We start from the raw sequence: 22,245 nt of genomic DNA on the forward strand, positions 1-22,245 counted from the left end.
GGCCATATTTGGTTGGGCTATCAATTTAAGCATCTCTCCATCAGAAGCTATCTTCTATCCTTAGATCCCATTCGTTAAATTGAACAATCTTTCAGCCAGGATCACCTGCATGGTTCTCCAAAGAGGTCTAATATGGGAATTCATTCATTCATTCATTCATTCATTCATTCATTCATTCATTCATTCATTCTACTTATATATCTGCCCATTGCAACAAATGCATTATCTAAGCCAGGTGTCTTCAAACTTGGCAACTTTAAGATTTGTGGATTTCAACTCCCAGAATTCCTGGCTGGCTAAGGGATTCTGGGAGTTAAAGTCCACAAGTCTCAAAGTTGCCAAGTTTGAAGACCCCTGCTCTAATCCATCTTCTTGACCCAAATTCAGACCTGCAGGTCAAATTATTGCCCTAATTTGAAATCTCCAATTGATCATCCATGCTTGTGGATGGGAACAATCCAGTTTTAAAAGCAACTGGACATCCTTGCTTTTGATGGGGTCTTTTGAATTTTTCGACCCAAACCTCATTTTACAACAAACAGAACAGAACAGAATAGAATAGAATATCTTTATTGTCATTGTGTAACTCACAACAAAATTAAGTAAAAATCCACTGAGGAGGCTGTTCTCTATCGCCACATGTTTATGCTAAGGAAAACTTTCCTAGCTGGATTTCTGCTTGGCAGAAATAAATCCCTTTGGCCACGAATCTAGATTAAATAGATAGTGCAGTCTCTGCTGTTGGCTGGGGATAATCTGTTAAAAAGCCTTGCTTTTCTTCTGGAAGATTGTAATCCTCATGTCTAAATATCTTTAGCCCTCTGAGAATGGAATGGAACAACTCGCTGCAGCTAACTTGACGTGCAACAACTTGATGCAGGACAATTCAACAATTTAATTTAATTATCTAAACATGATTTAAAAAAATACTTTAACTTTTGTCATTCCCATTTCACTCTGTCCCTTCTTTTGCAGCCTTTCTTTAATGATTCTATTCCACCATGTTTTTTGATATTAGTGTCCAGCAGCGGGTTGGACTAGAAGACCTCCAAGGTCCCTTCAGGCTCTATTCTATTCTATTCTTGTCTTGCGGCGAGTTGGCTATGGCGAGTTGTCCCTAGATCCTTCTGAGATTGCTTAAAATACACGTACAATTTGGGAACATAGCACACTGCAATCAAGAATGGTTTGTGGAGAACCATTTCCTATTCTTCAGAATACTCCTGGATTCTCCCAACGCCATTACCTATCACATTTCTTCTCTTCCCGTCAGCCCAAATTATAAATAAAATAGATTTATAAATCTTTGGTAGAACTCAAATCCTGCAGCTGGAAACAATGGAGAGATGCTTCAACACCCATGTACGTTTAAGCTTTTGACACATTTAGCTCAATTGTTTTATTCCTGTCCGGTAGTTTAAAAATACAGCACAAAAGAAACCCCAAACCAACAGGATGACAGGATTCGGGGTACACAATCGTAGTTTAAGGATGCTGTCTGAGCAAGACAAAGTTTATCCTCAATCAAAGCTGGATCAGCAGAATTCAACAGGCACATGTTTTCATGGAGATAAGTAGAAGCACCTTTTCCTGTACATAAACAAGTTGCTGTTCAAAGATAAAATTGCTGAGTCTAGAAAAGTCTAGAAAAAGAAGGTCACTCTTACTTCAGAAGCCATCCAGTCTCGGGACTAATGTCCTTGAATGTGATTTAAAGAAATCATGATTTAAACCTGTGCTACAAAATGTATGGAGACTTTTAATTTACGGTATCCAGGACAATCTACTTAAAAAATATAGCTTATTTGAAATTGGCCAGTTTTACTTTTGAAGAAGACCACGGAACCGTATGACCTCCAAACCAAAAAGCAGACTAGTGACCGGTGAAGAAAATTCTTGCAGGGACGGGGAAGTTTGCGTTTGCAACTGCAATTTTATTTTTCTGTTTGGTAAAAAGAATTAGCTCTATGTTCTAGACCAAGGGTAGGCAACCTTGGCTCTTTTATGACTCGTGGACTTCAACTCCCAGAATTCCTGAGCCAACATGGCTCAGCTTGGAAACCTCTCCCTTTTCCCCTCAACGTGGCTGGCTCAGGAATTCTGGGAGTTCACAAGTCATAAAAGAGCCAAGGTTGCCTACCCCTGTTCTAGACCAGCCTACTTCAATCTGGTACTCCTTCCAGAATGTTAAGACTAAAGGGCCTAACACTGTAACCCTCACACTGTGTTGCAAACCAACTCCTCAGTAGGATTCCATGTTGTGGAAAGATTGATCAACGCATGATGGAAAAGGCATGCAAAGTAGCATCCCAATCCTAGGTAGTTCTTTGTGTCCTACAGGCGAGAGAGGAAAGTGGTTGGATGCCTAATTAAATGAGGTAATAATAATCCATCCATCTCTGTTTTCACAATGCTGCTACCTCTTCAGTGCCTCCCCAGTTTTGCTTCAGTGGTTGGCTGTCCAAACAGCTCGTTGGCTTCCTCTATCTAGGTTGAGTTCCACATTCTAGAACATTGAAGTCCTCCTCCAGATGTTCTGGAATCTTTGTCTCTGTAGACTGTGGATGAATTCCCCTTGTTAATTTGGACTTTTATGGATGGTTCGGATCCTGTATATATGTCAACAGAGCTCTGATTTAATGGGTCTTTAATGGGTCTTCAATCAAATCATTTCTCTCTTGCAAAACGGACCTCCTGGAATTTGGATGGAACAGACTCTGCTGGTGAACAGAATTATCTCAGATCTGTGCCTTGCTGTTCTCGCGCTGATGGGACGACTGCTTTTTTAAATTTTAACTCAATACTTTAAAATATATATATTTAAATGTACAACTGTAAAAAATAGAAGCAAAAATCTTTCAATTTTTTCCCCCCTCCCAAGTGTTCTTTTGAAAATAAGTCAAAAACGGTTCCTTTTCCTTTCCTTCTTCTGCCCAAAAATGTCAAAAGCCACCCATATACAAGGTGGGATGAGCAGTTTTTAAAATTTGTGTCCCTTATTTTCATAGAACAAGTGAAGTTCTGAGAGTTCAGTCACTGAGGGAATGTAACAAACAAGTTCACTCCCTTTATGCTATGGGTGTTTCAGAAAGGCACATGTCAATGGTGTGTGTGTGTGTGTGTGTTTGTGTGTGTTAAGCCAAAGATCTGGGCTGCAAAACTCCCAATGTTGCAGAAATTTAAAATAACCCTTGATGTCATCTAGGGGTTGTCTAAATTTATGGATCCCAGATCTTGCGCTGTATTTGTGCGTGTCCTTGTGTTTGTTTGTGTGCAACATTAATTCATTTCTCTGCTTTGCAAGAGAATTGAGAACCATGCAATGGCAGAGCATTTTTTTTAAAAAAAAGTAAATAAAAGTATTAACCTGCCCTTGCGTTATCTTCTTTAAAACCACTGAGGCCAGCAACTTTACTCCTGGCTTGTAGCCACACTAAATAGCAACGGTATATATTACCTGGAAACAGGACATTTCATTTCAATAGTCAAAAAAACACTAACCGGCACGGCAATTGTTTTGCTCACAGGAGACAAAGATCTTGTTCGCCCCACCCAACAAGAGCTGGTGAGGGTTATTGGCCTTGGCAGGATCCTTCAGAGAAAAAAAAACCATGATTGGAATAAGCTCTTTTGAGGTAATTTGAAAACAAGAGGGTGTTTGCAAATTCCTTGATCTCTTCTGCCCCCCCCCTTTTTTTCTTTCTTTCTTTGTAGAGCTGAAGATGTGGTAATTCTGAAGACAGAAAAGTAATTAAAACATGGGTTACAATTAGGAGAGTCTAGAGCAGACATTTCTTTCCAAACGGGGTGTTTTCCTATGCTGTCAAACTTCGAAGCTGTGTTTGAGGGGCCTTTTCAAAGCTGCCTGCTAATTGCAGCCTGCGGTTCTCTGAAGCATTTCTCGGCTGAGAATTGACAGACCGCCCACTCCAAGACTCCATTTATTTTAAAACATCTGCCTTCCTTCTTGCCAGAGATCACTGCTTGTCCGACCACCGGGGTCATCTGCCCTTGAAGAACCGTATTTTGGCCACCGAGGCGAGGGTTTGCGTCACGTTTGCCTCAAAGTCTCCATCATGGACGCCGGTCTGCCGAAAGGCTCCCGCAGAAGGGTTATTCTCCCAGTAGTGGTGCCAATTGCCTCTGTTGTCTGCCCCAAAGCCGTAGAGATCCAGCTATGGAGAGTGGATAAGAAAGAAAAAAAAAAGAATTGGTCCTTAAATGGATTCCATTTTCCTTAGGTCTCATATTTCCAGCAATAATAGAACCTAGAATAATAGAGTTGGAAGGGACCTTGGAGGCCTTGTAGTCCACCCCACCCCCCGCTAAGTCAGGAGACCCTATACCAGGGGTCTTCAAACTTGGCATGCTGGCTGAGGAATTCTGGGAGTTGAAGTCCACAAGTCATAAAAGGGCCAGGTTTGAAGACCCTTGCCCTATACCATTTCAGACAAATGGTTATCCAATCTCTTTTTGAATTGGCTCAGGAATTCTGGGAGTTGAAGTCCACAAGTCATAAAAGAGCCAAGGTTCCCCACCCCTGGACATAACCAATTCCTGCAACCTGCATTGACTTGATGACACAACCATTGTTCATGTTGACCCTTGAACAACATTAAAAAAGCACTTTTTAAAAAAGATTTTCCACACATCCTGTTCCATTACTGCAATCCTTTAGCCTCCAGCCCCTAATCATCCTTGTTGCTCTTCTCTACACTCTTGAGTCTCAACATCTTTTTTGTATTGTGGTGACCAGAACTAGATGCAGTTGTCCAAGTGTGATCTTACTAAGGTGTGGTATTAGAAGTTCACATGATCTTGGTATTGCTGAAGTAACCATGACAACATCAAGACAATGTTAGCCCCCTCCTTTGCAACTGAAGATATTGTTTTCCAAAATTACGTAGGCTCCCTGAGAGAAGAAAACCTGATTTAGTAGGATGTTAGCCACCTATCACCCTCAATTGTTGAAGTACAATTCTCACTGTTTAAAGAAGGTAATGGTGCCGAGAGCTGAAATTCAGCAATGGCCTGATATGAATTTATGGAAAATAAGGAATAGTTTCATTAGGATTACAGTAATGGGAACAGGATGTGTGGAAAAACATTAAAAAAAATTGTTCTCGGCATTTAAGGATTAACTTGAACCATGGTTGGGTCATCAAATCAATGCAGGTCACCATGCAAACCAGGATTTCTCACTTTTTATGAAGGTAGCCTAGCCTTAGTATGTCACCTACCTCATCACACAGGTGCAGGGCAAAGATAATTGACAGGAATCCGGTTGAGGGATACCTCCCATGATGTTGGAGCCAATTGTCGTAAACATATTTTATAAAACTAGGATGATAAACCATGATCTGCACAGAATGAAAGAACATACCCTATTACTTTAATTTCAGAGATACTTCAGCATGGGAGAAAAAAAAATTCTAGCAAATTCTAGGAATGTACAAAATGTGCTGTCTTTTCCAATTGGCAAGTTTGGTACCTCCTTAGCAAACAACAGTTGAACAGCGGAGAATCGCCTTTCACTTTGAGAACCTTGAATAAAAGTATGCTGCTGCAGGAAATTAAATGCAATGCTTTTTGAAACAAGCAGGGCCCAGATTTGAAAAAAAAAAAAAGGTATTCATTTAACATATCCTATCATCAAGGGCTAGAAGCAGGGTTGTGCAGGATGTTGAAAAGAGAAAGGGGAAAAAAATACACTGTAGTCTTGCTTGGGTAACTTTTCCTATCTCGGATTTTAGCATGTCAAGAAAGCAGAGTTTCTAAAAAACCAATAATTTGCAAGCACAGAGAATCTCAGTCACAGTTTTGGCAGGTGATGCCACCAGTGGCCAAAATCCAAGCTGTCCATCAGAATAATCAGCTAGGAATAATAATAATAATAAAAACCACAATAATTTGCAAGCACAGAGCATCCTGTCATGATTTTGGCAAGTGATGCTACCGACAGCCCAAACCTAAACTATCAATCAGAATCATTAGCTAGGATTATTGTTTGGATTACTGCAGTGTGCCCTACAAGGGGCTGCCCTTGAAAGCTGTAAATTTGCAAGCTAAAAAGAGAGATGGCTCCAGTTTAGATTCCTGCTCTTGAAGACCACTCAGAAGCTACACATGATCCAGAATGTGGCAGGGCAAGAGTTCGTAGGCACAACTCTATAACCACAACATTTCTACTGTTTTGAGTTACACTGATTGCAAGTAGGCCAGCTTATCTATAGGACCATCTATCTCCAGTTACTTGTGGTCACTCCACAGGTTTGGCCAGGATTTCTGAGTCCTATCTACAGTAGCAAAGTGTTATTTTATGGATGTAGGAAGTAGGCCTTTTCTTCCGTGCACTTCCCATATAGAAGAGCACCCTTCCATCTTGAGATTCAGAAGGCTTGATCCTTCTGGCCATTTGAAAGGTCTTTGAGATCTGGTTCTTCTCTGGCCCTGAGGCAGGATATTGTATGAACCATTACTAAGAGCCCTGGTGGCACAGTGGTTAGAATGCAGTATTGCAGGCTAATTCTGTCCACAGCCTGAAGTTTGATTCTGACCGGCTCAAGGTTGACTCAGCCTTCCATCCTTCCGAGGTCGGTAAAATGAGTGCTCTAAAGCACCAAGGGGCATACATAAGTCTAAAGGTTATTGCTATAAATGTGCAATATGTTGATATATTGTCCTCCGTGCAATATGTGCCTTTGCTAGCTTTTCTGTATTCTGAGGGTTTTTTTTGAACCCATCTTAGCTACAGCAAGAGGGTAGCCACATACACTGAATAAATCAGTGAATAAAGAGCCTTGGTGGAGCAGTGGGCTAATGCCTCCTTAAGTAACACCAGCTGCCTGCAATTAGTGCAGGTTCGAATCCCACCAGGCTCAAGGTTGACTCAGCCTTCCATCTTTCCGAGGTAGGTAAAATGAGGATCCAGATTGTTGGGGACAATTAAGCTGACTTTGTAATAATGCTGCTTGGGGTGTGTGTGTATGAAAGCCCTAATAAGCAGGCATATACATAGAATGAAGGCTACTGCTAAGCTTGTAAGCCGCCCTGAGTATTCGGAGAAGGGCGGGATATAAATGGAATTTAAAAAAAATCAATAATTAATAAACCCTTATTCTGCCAGAACACTCATAGCTCAGTACAGGAAACTGCTTGAGTTGTATATGTAAAAGGTTAAAGGCCTGGAGAATCTGTAAAAAACCAAAAGGAAGCATCAAGAAATTCTAAAGCAGCTTTTCCAGAACTCAGCTGTCAATCAGAATTCAGTGTGGTGGGGGCTATCTCTTCAGGGCCCCTCGGGCACATCTGGAATTTGCAATGCAGCTGATGGAGGCTCCCACAAAAATCACGGAGGTAGTGTGGATTGTCTATTCATAGAATGGCTGCCAGGATAGGAGTGAATTAAAGCAAGCTCATTCTCCAGGACACAAGTTTTTAAATCACAGTCCCTGTGTGTGTGTGTGTGTGTGTGTGTGTGTGTGTGTGTGAGAGAGAGAGAGAGAGAGAGAGAGAGAGAGAGATTGAATCTTCTGCACACTACAGAGGACTAGGCTAGCTAATCCTCGCAGTCTTACAACAGTTCATTTAGCGACTGTTCAAAGTTACAATGGCATTGGAAAAAAATGACTTATGACCATTTTTCACACTTACAATTGTTGCACCATCCCCTTGAACTCAGGGGTAGGAAACCTTGGCTCTTTTATGACTCGTGGACCTCAACTCCCAGAATTCCCGAGCCAGCCATGCTGAGGGGAAAGGGAGAGGTTTCCAAGCTGAGCCATGCTGCTTCAGGAATTCTGGGAGTTGAAGTCCACGAGTCATAAAAGAGCCAAGGTTGTCTACCCCTGCCTAGGCCGCTTTATGACTTGTGGACTTCAACTCCCAGAATTCCTGAGCCAGCCATGCTGAGGGGAAAGGGAGAGGTTTCCAAGCTGAGCCATGCTGGCTCAGGAATTCTGGGAGTTGAAGTCCACCAGTCATAAAAGAGCCAAGGTTGTCTACCCCTGCCCTTGGTCATGTGATCAAAATTCAGACCATTGGTAACAATTTTATATTTATGACAGTTGCAGTGTCCCAGAGTCACGTGATCAGCTTTTGTAACCTCCTGACAAGCAAAGTCAATGCCACATCCTGCCTTTGACATCTCTTCAAGCTTATTTCTTCATTTGGGTGAAGAACCTGAAGCAAATTTCACTTTTGATTTTCTGAGAATACCCAGAGGGAAAATCTTTCTAGGGCCCAAGACAGGTTTTTGGAAAGAATGAAGATGCTAGATATCAGCCCTGTACAGCATGTCAGCTTGCTTATTTTAAAAACAACAACAACAATTCATTGATTGCACTTATATTCTATTTTTGTTCTAGCTATTCTGGAAGTTCTGGATGGTGTCTATAAGGTCTTCCATAATTTTATCCCTGTGGGAAAAAAGCCTCCTAAATCAAAACTCACAGCACTTTTTCAAGCTAAGTTATTCTCAGTAATAAAATTAGGGGAAAACTGAAATTTGAAAACTTAATTTTCCACTTGACTCGTTTTAAGGGGTGACTGGGCTGTTCTCTCTGCTACCTGTAGGTGGTGCTACAACAACACTTTCTTAGCAATTGAATGCTGCTCCATCCCTGTGTCTATTTGGGGAAAGTTTTAGTAAAGTCTGTCCTGTAATTTACTTCAAAATTAATATCTAGTTTAAAACATTCAGATGCCACCGTTTACCTGGGAAGGTGCTCCCTGAAATCATGTCCTTTGCAAACCTAAACCTTCCCCTTAGGAGAGAGCAAAGTTTTTGGAATCTATCTTATAGATCTGGGGTCCTCAAACTTGGCCCTTTTATGACAATCAATCATAATATGCTTTCCCATAACAGATCCACTCTTCTGTTCTTCATATTAAAACAGGGGTAGGCAACCCTGGCTCTTTTATCACTCGTGGGCTTCAACTCCCAGAATTCCTGAGCCAGCTGTTGAAGTCCACGAGTCATAAAAGAGCCAAGGTTGCCTACCCCTGTACTAGAACAACTCTTTTGATCTTTTCCATCCTTTCAGATGTTTGAAGAGGGTTATCATATCCCCCCACCCCCAAGACTCTAAATATACCCAGTCCCTTAATGGAACATATAATCATAAGGCTGGAAGGGTCCTCAGAGCTCTTCTAGTCCAACCCCCTGCTCAAAGCAGGAGATCTTATACCATCCCAGTCAAATGGTTGTCCAATCTATTTTTGAAAACCTCCAGTGATGGAGCACTGAATTTAATTTCAAGACTGAACATGAAAATGAATGAGAGAGCAATCATTCCCTGACTGCTCTTGAGAAGGCCAGATCCTGAAGCTAAAACTCAAAGACTTTGGCCACCTAATGAGAAGGAAGGACTCACTGGAGAAGAGCCTAATGCTGGGAAAGATTGAGGGCAATAGAAGAAGGGGACAACAGAGAATGAGGTGCCTGGATGGAGTCACTGAAGCAGGAGGCGTGAGCTTAAATGGACTCCAGAAGATGGTAGTGTTGTGATTCAGGGTCAGCCTGTGGGTTCGGCAGTTGGGTCGGACGACTCAGAGGAGGAGGGGGGTGTTGAAGACCTTGCTGAGGGGGTTGAAGATCTTGCTGATGATAGCCCTCAGCCAGGCCCCTCCTACTTGGTCACCACGGAGACCCAGCTGTGTGAGCCTGACAGTGTGGATGAAGATGACCCACAGCTGGCCCTGTTCAAGGACGCCCGACGCAGGAGGCAGTCAATTAGGAGCAAACAGAGGAAGGCAATGGGGCTTCTCGGAAGGAGGCAGAGAGAAGTCACGCCCTGAACTCTATATAAGGGGAATGTGTGGGGAGGGCTGGTTTGCTGAAAGCAACCGCTCGGATAGTGTTTCAAAGCTCCTGTTTCTTGGTTTGTGTCTTGTTTGTTTTTGTAGTAATAAATTTGGCAGACGTAATTCCAGCCTCTTGCCGTTTGTAAAGGGGTTGCCTTTTCTGCAGGGCCGGTAGCAGGCTGGTACAGAACAGGTAGAGGACAGGAAGGCCTGGAGGAACGTTGTCCATGGGGTCGCGATGGGTCGGAAACGACTTCGCAGCTAACAACAATAACAAACAGAGAAAGAACCTTCTGGAATGAGTGTAGCTACAACTCACCTTGTCTTTGCTGGCCTTGATCTTCCGAGGAACAGGAATATATGTGCTGTCAAAAGAGAAATATAGTCTAGTCAGACAAAGTTTGCAGCTTCTTACATTGGAATGAAAAAGCAACCTTAATTCTGAATTTAGTATCGCAGCAAGACTGTTGCTCACAAATAGGGAATCCTATTTGGGACACAGGGCAGAAGACATCCTGTAGCCAAGAAGGCTTCCTACCCATTTGCACTACTCAGGTGACCCTGAGGACACAGGTAAGCCTCCAGGTGGCCTCAATGACTCTCTAAAAGAAGGCAAATGACCCGCTGTCTACAAGGAGTATAAATCCTTCCGTTTCCCCACCATCCAGTCAGAGCTGAAGAAGCTTCTTGAATGAGAAGCGAAACGTCTTCAAAGGAAAAACAAGAAAGTCCAGGTGTCTCATGAAAAAGAACTCAATCAAAGGTAGAATACGAATTTGAAAAACACAGGTAGCCCTTGATTTATGACTGCAACTGAGGCCAGAATTATGACCATTAGGTTAAGCTGTTGCAGTGGTTAAGCAAGGCACGCATGCAATCCCATTGCTCCCCATTTGCAGTCATGAAGTGGAGCATGGTGTGCAATGGACGAGACTGAAGGAATCAGCGTAATTTAAGGACCACCTTTACAGTGAGGTCGACTTCTCCCACTCCCCTTAAAGAGATGCACAAGAGGAACTAAATCTTAGGGTGAGCATGGATTGGTAGCATGGAGTCTCATCTCCATTTTCTATCCTCAACCCCTTTAACTGCGATTCCTGTCATTCCCCAGCCAGCTAATTCAGTTTGCGTTCCCTTTCACGGAAGTGTCTTTTGGATTCTGGCTTAGCTGCTGCCCTTGCATAGATGCGCTCTCCTTTGAAAAGAAACTTATCCCGTCTTTAAAAGGGAACTTACTCCTTTCCGGTCCTTGCCTTAGTTTTGAAATAAAATTCTTGGCCGTTCTCTTCTTGCCGTTTACCCTGTTCTCGGAAGCTTATCTTGATTTTGTTGTCCCTTAAAAGTGATTTATAGTTTTTCAGTCTTGGGGCCTACTTAAAATACGCCTCTGCCTGCACTGTTTTCTGTTCCTGTGGCTTCTGTATGCCGGGGGTTCAAAATGGAGGAACGGGATACCCTCCTCTCCACCCAGCCAAGGAAATGTGGGAGTGAAACATGGGAGATACCAGCATACAGCCTCAAATACAGTGCTTCACAACCTTGGTGACTTCAAGACGTCTGGACTTCAACTCCCAGAATCCCCCAGGCAGCTGTGCTGGCTGGAGGATTCTGGGAGTTGAAGTCCAGACGTCTTGAAGTCACCAAGGTTGCGGAATGCTATGGAAATGCATCATCCGTTTGTACATGATCAGTTACTAACAGTTAGTAGACCCATTTCCCATTAAGCCAAGTCAAATACAGGAAAAGACACGTTTGTGGCTTCAGTCCACACTGTAAGGGTCTTGTGAGTGGCTTTGTGGATTGTATTTTGCAACAACACAGGAAATCCCACCGAGAACTGCAGGGTGTTGTTGAAAAGAATGGGATGGGACACAAGAATGGAATCCCAGTGAGGGAAGGGAAGATTTTCTAAAGCAGGTAGACTCCTCAACTTACAACAATTCATTTAGTGACCATTGGAAATGGCCATGGCACTGAAAGAAGTGACTTATGACCGGTCCTCACACTTATGACCATCACAGAGCCCACAATCGCATACACGATAAAAATTTGGGTGCAAAATTCAGTACAAGTCGTCCTTGATTTACAACACTTCATATAGTGACCATTCAAATTTACAACAGCACTGAATAAGGCGACTCACACTTGTAACTATTTGAAGCATCCCCGGGGTCACGTGATCAACATTCTGTCGCTTGTCAACTGACTCATATTGATGGCGGTCGTCGCACCCCAGGGTCACATGATCTCCTTTTGTGACTCTCTGACAGACCATGTCAATGGGGGAAGCCAGATTCACTTAAGGACCGTGTTATTAAATTAACAATTGCAGTGATTTGCTTAACAACGGTGGCAAGGAAGGTCGCAAAATGGGACAAATTCACTTAGCAAATGACTCACTTTGCGACAGAAAAATTGGACTCAACTGTGCTCGTAAGTCGACAGCCTGTATTTATAATGCTTTACAGCATCCTTTGGCTGTGTGTAGTTGCCATTTGCAACCTTCCTAGACAGTTTCCGGCAAGCAAAATCAATAGGGAAAGCTGGATAGATAGATAGATAGATAGATAGATAGATAGATAGATAGATAGATAGAGATAGATAGAGATAGATAGATAGATAGATAGAGATAGATAGATAGATAGATAGATAGATAGATAGATAGATAGATAGATAGATAGATAGATAGATAGATAGATAGAATATGGAATGGAAATAGGAATAAAATAGAATAGAAGCTGGAAGGAACCTTGGAGGTCTTCTAGTCCAGCCCCCTGCTTGAGCAGGAGAACCTATACCACCATCTCAGACAGGTGAATGTCTAATCTCTTCTTAAAAATCTCCAGTGATGGAGCGCTCACGATTTCTGAAGGCAAAGCTGTTCCGCTGGTTAATTGTCCTCACTGTCAGGAAGTTTCTCCTTAATTCCAGGTTGCTTTTCAACTTGATCAGTTTCCAACCGTTGTTTCTCGTCCTTCCCTCTGGTGCTCTGGTGAACAACCTGGCAAAATGGTCATGAAATCGAGCATGACTCACTGAGCTAGCACTTTGCTTAGTAACAAAAATTCTGAACCCAGGTCTGGGTCGTAAGCTGAGTACCACTTGCATGTTTTTCTATAACTCTCATTTCTGTAAAGTGCAGGTGGTCCTCAACGTATGACCACAACCGATCGCAAAATTCATGTCGCTAAGTGAGACAATTCCTGGGTGAGTTTTGCCCCATTTGATGTCCTTTCTTGCCACAATTGCGAAGTGACTCATTGCAGTTGTTCAGTTATAGTCACATGGTTGTTAAGTGAATCTGGCTTCTCCATGGACTTTGCTTGTCGGGAGGCTGCAAAAGCGGATCACGTGACTCTGCACCCGTCGTAAGTATGAAGCAGCTGCCAAGGATCCGAATTATGACCAAGGGGATGCCGCAACAGTTGTAAGTGGGAAAAAAGGTCATAAGTCACTTTTTCAGTGCCGTTGTCTCTTTGAACAGTCAATAATAATAATAATAATAATAATAATAATAATAATAATAATAATAATAATAATAATAATAATAATAATAATAATAATAATAATAATAATAATAAAGTTGGAAGGGACCTTGGAGGTCATCTAGTCCAACCCCCTGCTCAGGCAGGAAACCTTATACCATTTCAGGCAAATGGCTGTCCAGTCTCTTCTTAAAAACCTCCAGTAAATGAACTGTTGTAAGTTGAGGACTACTGGTATAATCAAGGATTGTTCCTGCCCTAATTTCCAGTTTAATTCCCTAATGGTTCCCATCCCAAAATACATGCAGCTTGCTAGTATTCCTTCTACTTGATTTATTCCTTTAGGAAAGTTGGCCACTGCACACTCCCTCAATTATTCTGGCTAGATTACAAGATACAATTAAAAAAACAAACTATAAAAGTAGCAATAGAGCCAACACTTATAAAGCACAAAAACTGCAGGCAGTAATATTAAAAAGCCTGGGAAAATATGTGAGTTCTGAGCCTTCTCATAAACTGTAATAAAGAAAAGATTTTGCTTCGATTTCTAGCAACTATTTACTGCATAATATGGATCCCCTCACTGGAAAAAGTCCAGTTGTTTGTGTGTGTGTGTGTGTGTGTGTGTGTGTGTATTAGATAGATGAAAGGGACGCGGTGGCTCAGTGGGTTAAGACGCTGAGCTTGTCGATCAGAAGCTCGGCAGTTTGGCGGGTCGAATCCCAAGTGCCGCGTAACAGAGTGAGCACCTGTTACTCGTCCCAGCTTCTGCCAACCTAGCAGTTCGAAAGCACGTCAAAATGCGAGTAGAAAAATGGGACCACTCCGGTGGGAAGGTAACAGTGTTCCATGCGCCTTTGGCGTCTAGTCATGCTGGCCACATGACCACGGAGACGTCCTCGGACAAGCGCTGGCTCTTCGGCTTTGAAACGGAGATGAGCACCGGCCCCTAGAGTCGGAAACGACTAGCACGCATGTGTGGGGGAACCTTTACCTTTACCTTTAGTAGATAGATAGTAGATCAAATTGGTTGATTGATAATAGATTTCTAGAACTGTGATGTTTTTAATGTCATATTAGCAATTTTGCAAATATAGATGTGGGTGTTTATAGATAGGGGTCCTGTTTTGTAAGGAAAAGGGAATATTTCCTGTTGCTGAAATATATTTATCAGTGTTCAACCAGAAGGGACATTTTCTGTGTATGCTTAATATTTTGTTTGTTCACTTTTTTAATTTGTTTCTGTTTTTGTATTGTGATTTTCTTTTTCGTCTGTATTTTAACCTTGGAAATAAATAAACATTTATACAAATGAAGGCCAATATATACGTGTCCCAGGGTAATGTTGCAGGATCCAAACTGGGTCGGTCACAGGGACCAAGGGTTTATCTTCTGACTCGTACTGGGGCCCATCCTCAGGGAATTTCTCTAGCCGAGCTTTGGGCTATTTTGTGTGTGGTATTTACAGTATACAGCAATAATAATAATGAAGTTGGAAGGGACCTTGGAGGTCATCTAGTCCAACCCCTTGCTCAGGCAGGAAACCCTATATCATTTCAGACAAATAGCTGTCCAGTCTCTTCTTAAAAACTTCCAGTATTGGAGCATTCACAGCTTCTGGAGGCAGGTTGTTCCACTGGTTAATTGTTCTAACTGTCAGGAAGTTTCTCCTTAGTTCTAGGTTGCTTCTCTCCTTGACTAATTTCCATCCGTTGCTTCTTGTCCTGCTTTCAGGTGCTTTGGAGAATAGCTTGACTCCCTCTTCTTTGTGGCAGCCCTTGAGATACTGGGACACTGCTGTCATGTCACCCCTTGCCCTTCTCTTTGTTAGACTAGACATACCCAATTCCAGCAGCCGTTCCTTATACAGTATGTTTTAGCCTCCAGTCCCCTAATCATCTTTGTTGCTCTTCTCTGCACTCTTTCTAGAGTCTCAACATCTTTTTTACATCGTGGTGCCTAAAAAAGCCACATACAACCAGGCACCATATAAATATCACACACCGAATACCCAAAGCATGAATGGCACACAGCATGAGTGCAAAAGCTCAGAAGGCTAAACCTCTGGACCTGGTGACTGATCCATATTGGATCCTGCCAAAATTTACACAAACAAAGCAATAGGAAAAAATGCCGAAGAATGTTTGACAATGGGTTTTTGAATAAACAATAGAACAACAAACAATGATAGGAGAAGACATTATCTTTCCTTGTTTGGTCAAAAGACACGGACTTTGCAAATGATGAAAACTTTGCAACTTGTCACATCTTTCGCACATGAGTTGAAAACAAGTTTTGGATCTTACAAAGAAAAGAAAAAAAACCTTTCTCTTTACACAATTTAGATCACGAGATCCTTGTCCTGAAACGCCCTTTTGCTGAGTAGATGAAATAGAAATCCAATGCATATTAATATCCCCTTGTGCGCAAAAGTGTTTCCTGGACAACAAGGAAGCACTACTGTGACTCCATTGTTCCCACCAAGTTTGCGTGTGTGCTTATACGTACGTGTGCTTTTAGTGTAAAATCTGTTAAGAAACATTTTTCCCCCAGTGTTGACATTAAGCTAACAGAGTGTTATAGAGAATAAAAGATATTCAAGGGAAATCACAAGGGAAAAAAAAACATTTTCATGCAATGCAGAACTTATGGGAACTATGAGGATGACCATTAATATAAAATAGCTGAAAAGAGGAATTTCCTTCATTTAATTTGATTAGATTAACCAGTGTTCTCTCACCCAGAATGGAATGCTAAGAGAAGGCTGGCTAGTTTTCCCTTGAAAATGTTTTGCTTTCATAGCTCAGCTTCTACTTTTTGAGACACTTAAGAGTCCCAGAAGGCAGCAGTGATCATTAGACTAGAAGCCTTTGAGAAATTGTTCAGGTGTGTTTAACAAGCACCTGTCATACTGATAGAAGAGAATATTTGTAGCTCAGGGTTCAACTGTGGGATCCTTGGTGCTCTCTGAGCTTGGTGGTTTCCTTGCAGATGTTTCATTATCAAACTAGGTAACATCAACACTGCATATCAGCAACACCTCACCAGCAATCAACATCCAGATGAACAGAGATTAACACCAAGATTAACACTAGACCAGGGGTAGGCAACCTCGGCTCTTTTATGACTCATGGACTTCAACTCCCAGAATTCCTGAGCCAGCATGGCTCAGCTTGGAAACCTCTCCCTTTCCCCTCAGTATGGCTGGCTCAGGAATTCTGGGAGTTGAAGTCCACGAGTCATAAAAGAGCCGAGGTTGCCTACCCCTGCACTAGACCAACAAGCAACAAGTAAATAATACACCAATTAAGGAACTACCAACTCAGACAAACAAGCTAGCAGTAAATAACAGCCTAATGAAGAAACCACCAAGAATATTCCCCTAACCCAGGGGTAGGCAACCTTGGCTCTTTTATGACTCGTGGACTTCAACTCCCAGAATTCCTGTGCCAGCATGGCTGAGCTTGGAAACCTCTCCCTTTCCCCTCAGCGTGGCTGGCTCAGGAATTCTGGGAGTTGAAGTCCACCAGTCATAAAGCGGCCTAGGCCTAGCCCAGGGGTAGGCAACCTTGGCTCTTTTAGGACTCGTGGACTTCAACTCCCAGAATTCCTGAGCTGGCATGGCTCAGCTTGGAAACCTCTCCCTTTCCCCTCAGCGTGGCTGGCTCAGGAATTCTGGGAGTTGATGTCCATGAGTCATAAAAGAGCCAAGGTTGCCTACCCCTGCACACACACTGACAAGTCAAGCCACTTGTATATAAACAGAGATTAAACCACAGTCCTTTCTAGCAGAGAAGGTGTTACCTAGTTTGATAATGAAATATCCACAAGAGAACCACCAAGCTGAAAGAGCAGCAAGGACCTAACCCTTCCTACCATTTGTTCAGTGAATTCTGGTCCATTTTACAATTTTTTCTTGCCCCAGTAGATTAGCAGTTGTTAAATTAGTAACATGGTTAACTGAATCTGCCTTCCCCTTTGACTTTGCTTGTCAGAAGGTCACAAAAGGCGATCACATGACTCCGGGACATTGCAACCGTCATACATATGAGTCAGTTGCTAAGAGTCTGAATTTTGATCTTGTGACCCTGGAGATACTGCAACGGTCGTAAATGTGAAAAAACAGTCATGAGTCACTTTTTTTCAATGCCACTGTAACTTTGAACGGTCACTAACTGAGCTGTCGTAAGTCAAGGACTACCTGTACAAGTAGTCCTTGGCGTATGATCACTATTGAGCCTAAAATTTTTGTTGTTAACTGAGACATTTGTTAAGTGAGTTTTGCTCCATTTTACAACCTTTCCTGCTAATGTTGTTAAGTGAATCACTGCATTTGGTAAGTTAGTAACCTTATTGTTAAGTGAATCTGGCTTCCCCATTGACTTTGCCTGTAAGAAGATCACAAAAGGGGATCACATGACCATGAAACAGAGCAACAGTCGTAAGTATGAAATAGTTGGCAAGCATCTGAGTTTTGATCACATGATCATGGGGATGCTGCAAAGGTTGCAACTGTGAAAAATGGTTGTGGGTCACTTTTTTCAATGCTGTTGTAACTTTCAATGGTCACTAACCGAACTGCTGTAAGTCAAGGACTAACTGTATTATAATATTAATTTTCCCAAAGTTTAGAACTCTCTACTTCAGCTTTCAAGAAATTTTCTTTCCATTTGTTGTGATTCCTCACCAGCCAGTGAATCTGGCAGCTGAGTCTGAGGAATCAGAGGAGGAGAAGGGGCCTGGAGTGACATTAGAGTCAGCGGAAGGCTCTGAGGAGCTCCAAGACTTACAGTATGATGAAGAACCTGGCCCCTCTACTTGCGCTCAGGCTGAGACACAGCTGTGCTGGGAGCCTGAGTTGGACAGTGATGAAGCACTGCTGGGACAAATCCAGGATGCATGAAAGTGCAGGCAAGAGAAGCGAGTAGGACAGAGGAATGCAATGCTCAAAAGGCAAAGGAGAAAGCATTAGGAAGCCACGCCTTGGCTGAATTATAAAAGGGAAGGTGTGGGAGGTGCTGGTTGCCAAAGGCAACCATTCGTGTTGAGGATCGAGTTCCTGTGGACTGTGTTTGTTTGCCTTGGATATTGACTCAGGTCTGTTTCTTGGAAGAGGGGTTTCTCCTTGTGAGCATAACAAGGACTCATGTAGGCTGGGACAGAACACCATTTCCCCCAGACTTTTTCAGTATTGCCATCTTACATCTGCACTACCTGAGGAAAAACTCAACATGCAGAAGAATCTCTGGTTGGCCAAGTCTTCTTGTTCCTCAGGTCTACTTACTGATTGATGGTGCCGTTTGTGAGGGCACTGATGACCCAACGCAAGTCTAAAATTTTGAATGGGATGAGAATCATGTGGACCTTCTCCCCTAGTTCTCGGTAGCTCTCTGGGTAGACAAAGTGATGAGTTGTTTTGCTGCCGACGTCCAATTCGAAGCCCTTTGTTGGGGCTTTGTTCATTCTTCAGGCAAAAAGGGGGAAAAAATTGAGAAATGAGAAGAAGTATCAGTCAATGAGAAGAGGAACACTCGTACTTTGGGTTTACTCCTTGACTTACGACAATTGAGCCCAAAATTTCTGTTGCTAAAACAGTTGTTAAATGAATTTTGCCCCATTTTATGACAATAACAACAACAACAACAACAATAATAATGATGATGATGATGTCAGAAGGGACCTAGGAGGTCATCTAGTCCAACACCCTGCTCAGGCAGGGAACCCTATACCAGTGATGGCAAACCTTTTAGAGACCGAGTGCCCAAACTGCAACCCAAAACCCACTTATGTATCATCGGGTGCTGGGTGGGTGTGGTCCTTTGGGTGGGTGTGGCCCATTGGGTGGGCATGGCTGCAGTGGTAATGCCAACTGGATGGGACTAAAAAGTTCAATCAATCAATTCCAACTTTGCGAGAACTGGCTGAGGAATTCTGGGAGTTGAAGTCCACAAGTCATAAAAGGGCCAAGTTTGAAGATCCCTGGCCTAAAAGAAGCGGCAACAATTGGGTCAAAGAGGATTATGTTATTTGTTTCTTGGATACCATTTGTCCATAGTTGGAAGTGCACGAGCAGAAAAGGAGGATTGTTAAGAAAAAGAATGGGAAAGAGATGGAGGGCAACTGTGTACAAGTGGGATTCTCTTCTGCTTCCTCCAAAGGATGGCTGCCATGTGCAAAAAAGATAACCCCTCATCTTACTACTGCTTTCTGTGGATGGAGGCTACTGTCTCTCCGGGAGAGATTTTACTTGAACCCAGGGCCTTGCAGCTACTTACCGAAACACAAGGTCATGAGCATCAATCTCCTGGCCGTACTGTGACTGCCGAAGATTCCCTGAATTTCCTACAACAGCACACCTCCGACACCGCGAACTGCTCCTGTCCAAAAATTGCTCCCAGTCTCCTGGAATGAAGCTGAAGAGTTCCTGGACGGTCTCATTCATGGTCTTGGGACTTCTCTCTCCCTGGAGTTTCTGCAGAGAAGATTTGGGGGGGCGGGGAACTCACTACGACATTCTGAATAGTTTGAAGACCCAGAAGGCATCAAGTGACAAAAGTCTAAGCTCTTCATAAAGGCTTCTGACTTAGATGAGCCATGCTCCAAACTTGGCAACTTTAAGACTTGTGGACTTCAACTCCCAGAATTCCTCAACCAACCATGCTAGCTGGGGAATTCTGGGAGTTGAAGTCCAAAAGTTTTAAAAGTTGCCAAGTTTGGAGACCCCTGCATAAGAATATGCAATTTGTTGTTGATCTTAAGATTATCACTGCCCTCTTTCATAGGTAGAGTAGTACTCCACTTATGGTGCTACACCTGGGGTATTATTGGAGTGCATCCAAAACCTGTACTCTCTTTCCCCATGCCGTACCCCTCCCCTTCTGTTGAGAGAAGACTGTTCAATTTTGACATAGATGGCCTCTTTGAAGCTTCCGAGAAGCTTCTTGGATGAGAAGTGAAACGTCTTCAAAGAAAAACAAGAAAGTCCAGTTGCCTGATGAAAAAAAGCACCTTTGGGACAAGCATAGAATAGAACAGGGCTTTTCAACCTCTTCACCCATTGTACCACTTTTAGGATATGGCAACATCTGAGTACCAACAGTTGCCTAGGAAGGTGTCAAAAATTTGACCAAAAAAAAGGAAAAAAGTGATGAAGTACAGGTAGTCCTCGACTTACAACAGTTCGCTTAGTGACTGTTCAAAGTTACAATGGCACTGAAAAAAGTGCCCCCCAAGCCACAGCCGAGCAAGACACCTGCCTGCCTGCCTGACGGCGCTCTTCCTCCTGTCCGAGGTTTTCATTGTTGTGAGCATTTCTGTTGAGGATTGTCAGCGGGAGTGGGATGGGGGGGGGTGTTTGGTTTTTATTCCCCTCGTCTGCTGGGTGGTTGCAGCAGGTTTTGCTCACTTCACATGACCCTGGGACATTGTGACCGTCATAAATATGAATCAGTTGCCAAGCATCTGAATGTAAATCACAAGACCCTGGAGATGCTGCAACATTCCAGCTGATCGGTGCTTCTTCTGGGCTCAGAAGCGCCAGGATCAGTGCCGAGCTCCAGCTGGAGCCTGGCGCTGATCCTGATGCTTCCACTGAGCCCTGACAGCCCTGCAGCTCCAGCCGTCTCTCGCTCAGGCTTGTGCGGTGCTGCCACCGGTTCAGCTCATTCCCCTCCCCCGCTACCACTTGTCTAGGACGGTCGCGTACCAGCTGCCAGGTGCCAATGTACCACAGGTGGTACCCGTACCACTGGCTGAAAAACCCTGGAATAGAATAACCGAGTTGGAAGGGACCATGGAGGTGTTCTAGTCCAACCCCCCCTGCTCATAACCTGGATGACCGAGAATCTCCATAGTCCTCCTCTCCCTCCTACTCACCAGCCACCATTTGTAGTTCTCCTGGGGCAGGAAGGCATTTTGAGTGGTTAAGAAAGGTTGCATAGTTATGTTGAACCTTTCGTCAAACCAATCCGAGGTCTGTTCCAAAATGCAGGTGTCACAACTGCAGGGTCTCCTGGAATATTTCAGCAGTTTTTTAACCTGCTCCGAAAACTGGTAAGCGATCTGCTTGGGATCCCAAGATGTGGACACCACGTTGTTGGTGTAGTTGAGCAGGAATGACGTGATGGTGATGATGAAAAGTAAGGCAAGAGTGAACATTTTCAGGCCCTTGTTCCGAAAGGCCATCATTTTGGACAGATTGGTCGGTTCCTTTACACAAGGGGTCCAAGAGGAGGAATTTTAAAAAGGGATCTAAAATCCTTGTTTAGCCACCAGCAGCCGTTTACTTGAAGGAAGAGCCCTTGAGGTGGTCTTCTGGAGCCATGAAAGGAAAGCAGATGTTCTCCCTTCTTCGTCTGCAAGCAGGTAGGGCAAAATGTCTTTTCATTTTTCCTTCTTCTCCTTGAACAGCTGCTGCTTTGTCCTTCTGAAAGTTGAATCAAAACAAAAGTATTGTAATTTTCATTTTAGCAAACACAGGCTTAGGTAAGAAAAATACACTTTTCCTTAAAATTTCTTTCTTTCTTTCTTTCTTTCTTTCTTTCTTTCTTTCTTTCTTTCTTTTCTTTCTTTCTTTCTTTCTTTTTCTTTCTCTTTCTTTCCTTTCATTCTTTCCTTCCTGTCTGTCTGTCTGTCTGTCTATCTATCTATCTATCTATCTATCTATCTATCTATCTATCTATCTATCTATCTATCTATTTCTTCTATCTATATCTCATCTATCTATCTATCTATCTATCTATCTATCTATCTATCTATCTATCTATCTATCTATCTATCTATCTATCTATCTATATCTATCTATCTATCTATCTATCTATCTATCTATCTATCTATCTATCTATCTATCTATCTATCTATCTATCTATCTATCTATCTATCTATCTATCTATCTTATCTATCTATTTCTTCTATCTATATCTCATCTATCTATCTATCTATCTATCTATCTATCTAT

General features: G+C 42.8%; 1 protein-coding gene across 8 annotated transcripts in view; it reads right to left on the reverse strand.

Annotated features, from left to right (window-relative positions):
• The window catches only part of ST3GAL1 (ST3 beta-galactoside alpha-2,3-sialyltransferase 1), a 148,696-nt gene that overhangs the window by 30,261 nt on the left and 96,190 nt on the right, over positions 1 to 22,245 (reverse strand). For 4 of the 8 annotated variants that reach the window (XM_081325005.1, XM_081325007.1, XM_081325004.1 and 1 more), the window contains 6 exons: positions 21,165 to 21,714; positions 19,565 to 19,761; positions 18,574 to 18,753; positions 10,124 to 10,169; positions 5,241 to 5,360; positions 561 to 4,175 (listed from right to left, as the gene is read on the reverse strand). In XM_081325005.1, the coding sequence (XP_081181131.1) occupies positions 4,002 to 4,175; positions 5,241 to 5,360; positions 10,124 to 10,169; positions 18,574 to 18,753; positions 19,565 to 19,761; positions 21,165 to 21,476 (1,029 nt within the window). In that variant the 5' untranslated portion in view covers positions 21,477 to 21,714 and the 3' untranslated portion in view covers positions 561 to 4,001. Of the gene's footprint in view, positions 1 to 560; positions 4,176 to 5,240; positions 5,361 to 10,123; positions 10,170 to 18,573; positions 18,754 to 19,564; positions 19,762 to 21,164; positions 21,715 to 22,245 lie in introns of those variants that run through there. The other 4 variants (XR_014026087.1, XR_014026088.1, XR_014026089.1 and 1 more) reach the window with 2 other exon arrangements.

The sequence above is a fragment of the Vipera berus genome (genome assembly GCF_964194415.1).
Source record: "Vipera berus genome assembly, chromosome: 3".
Taxonomy (NCBI): Eukaryota; Metazoa; Chordata; class Lepidosauria; order Squamata; family Viperidae; genus Vipera; species Vipera berus.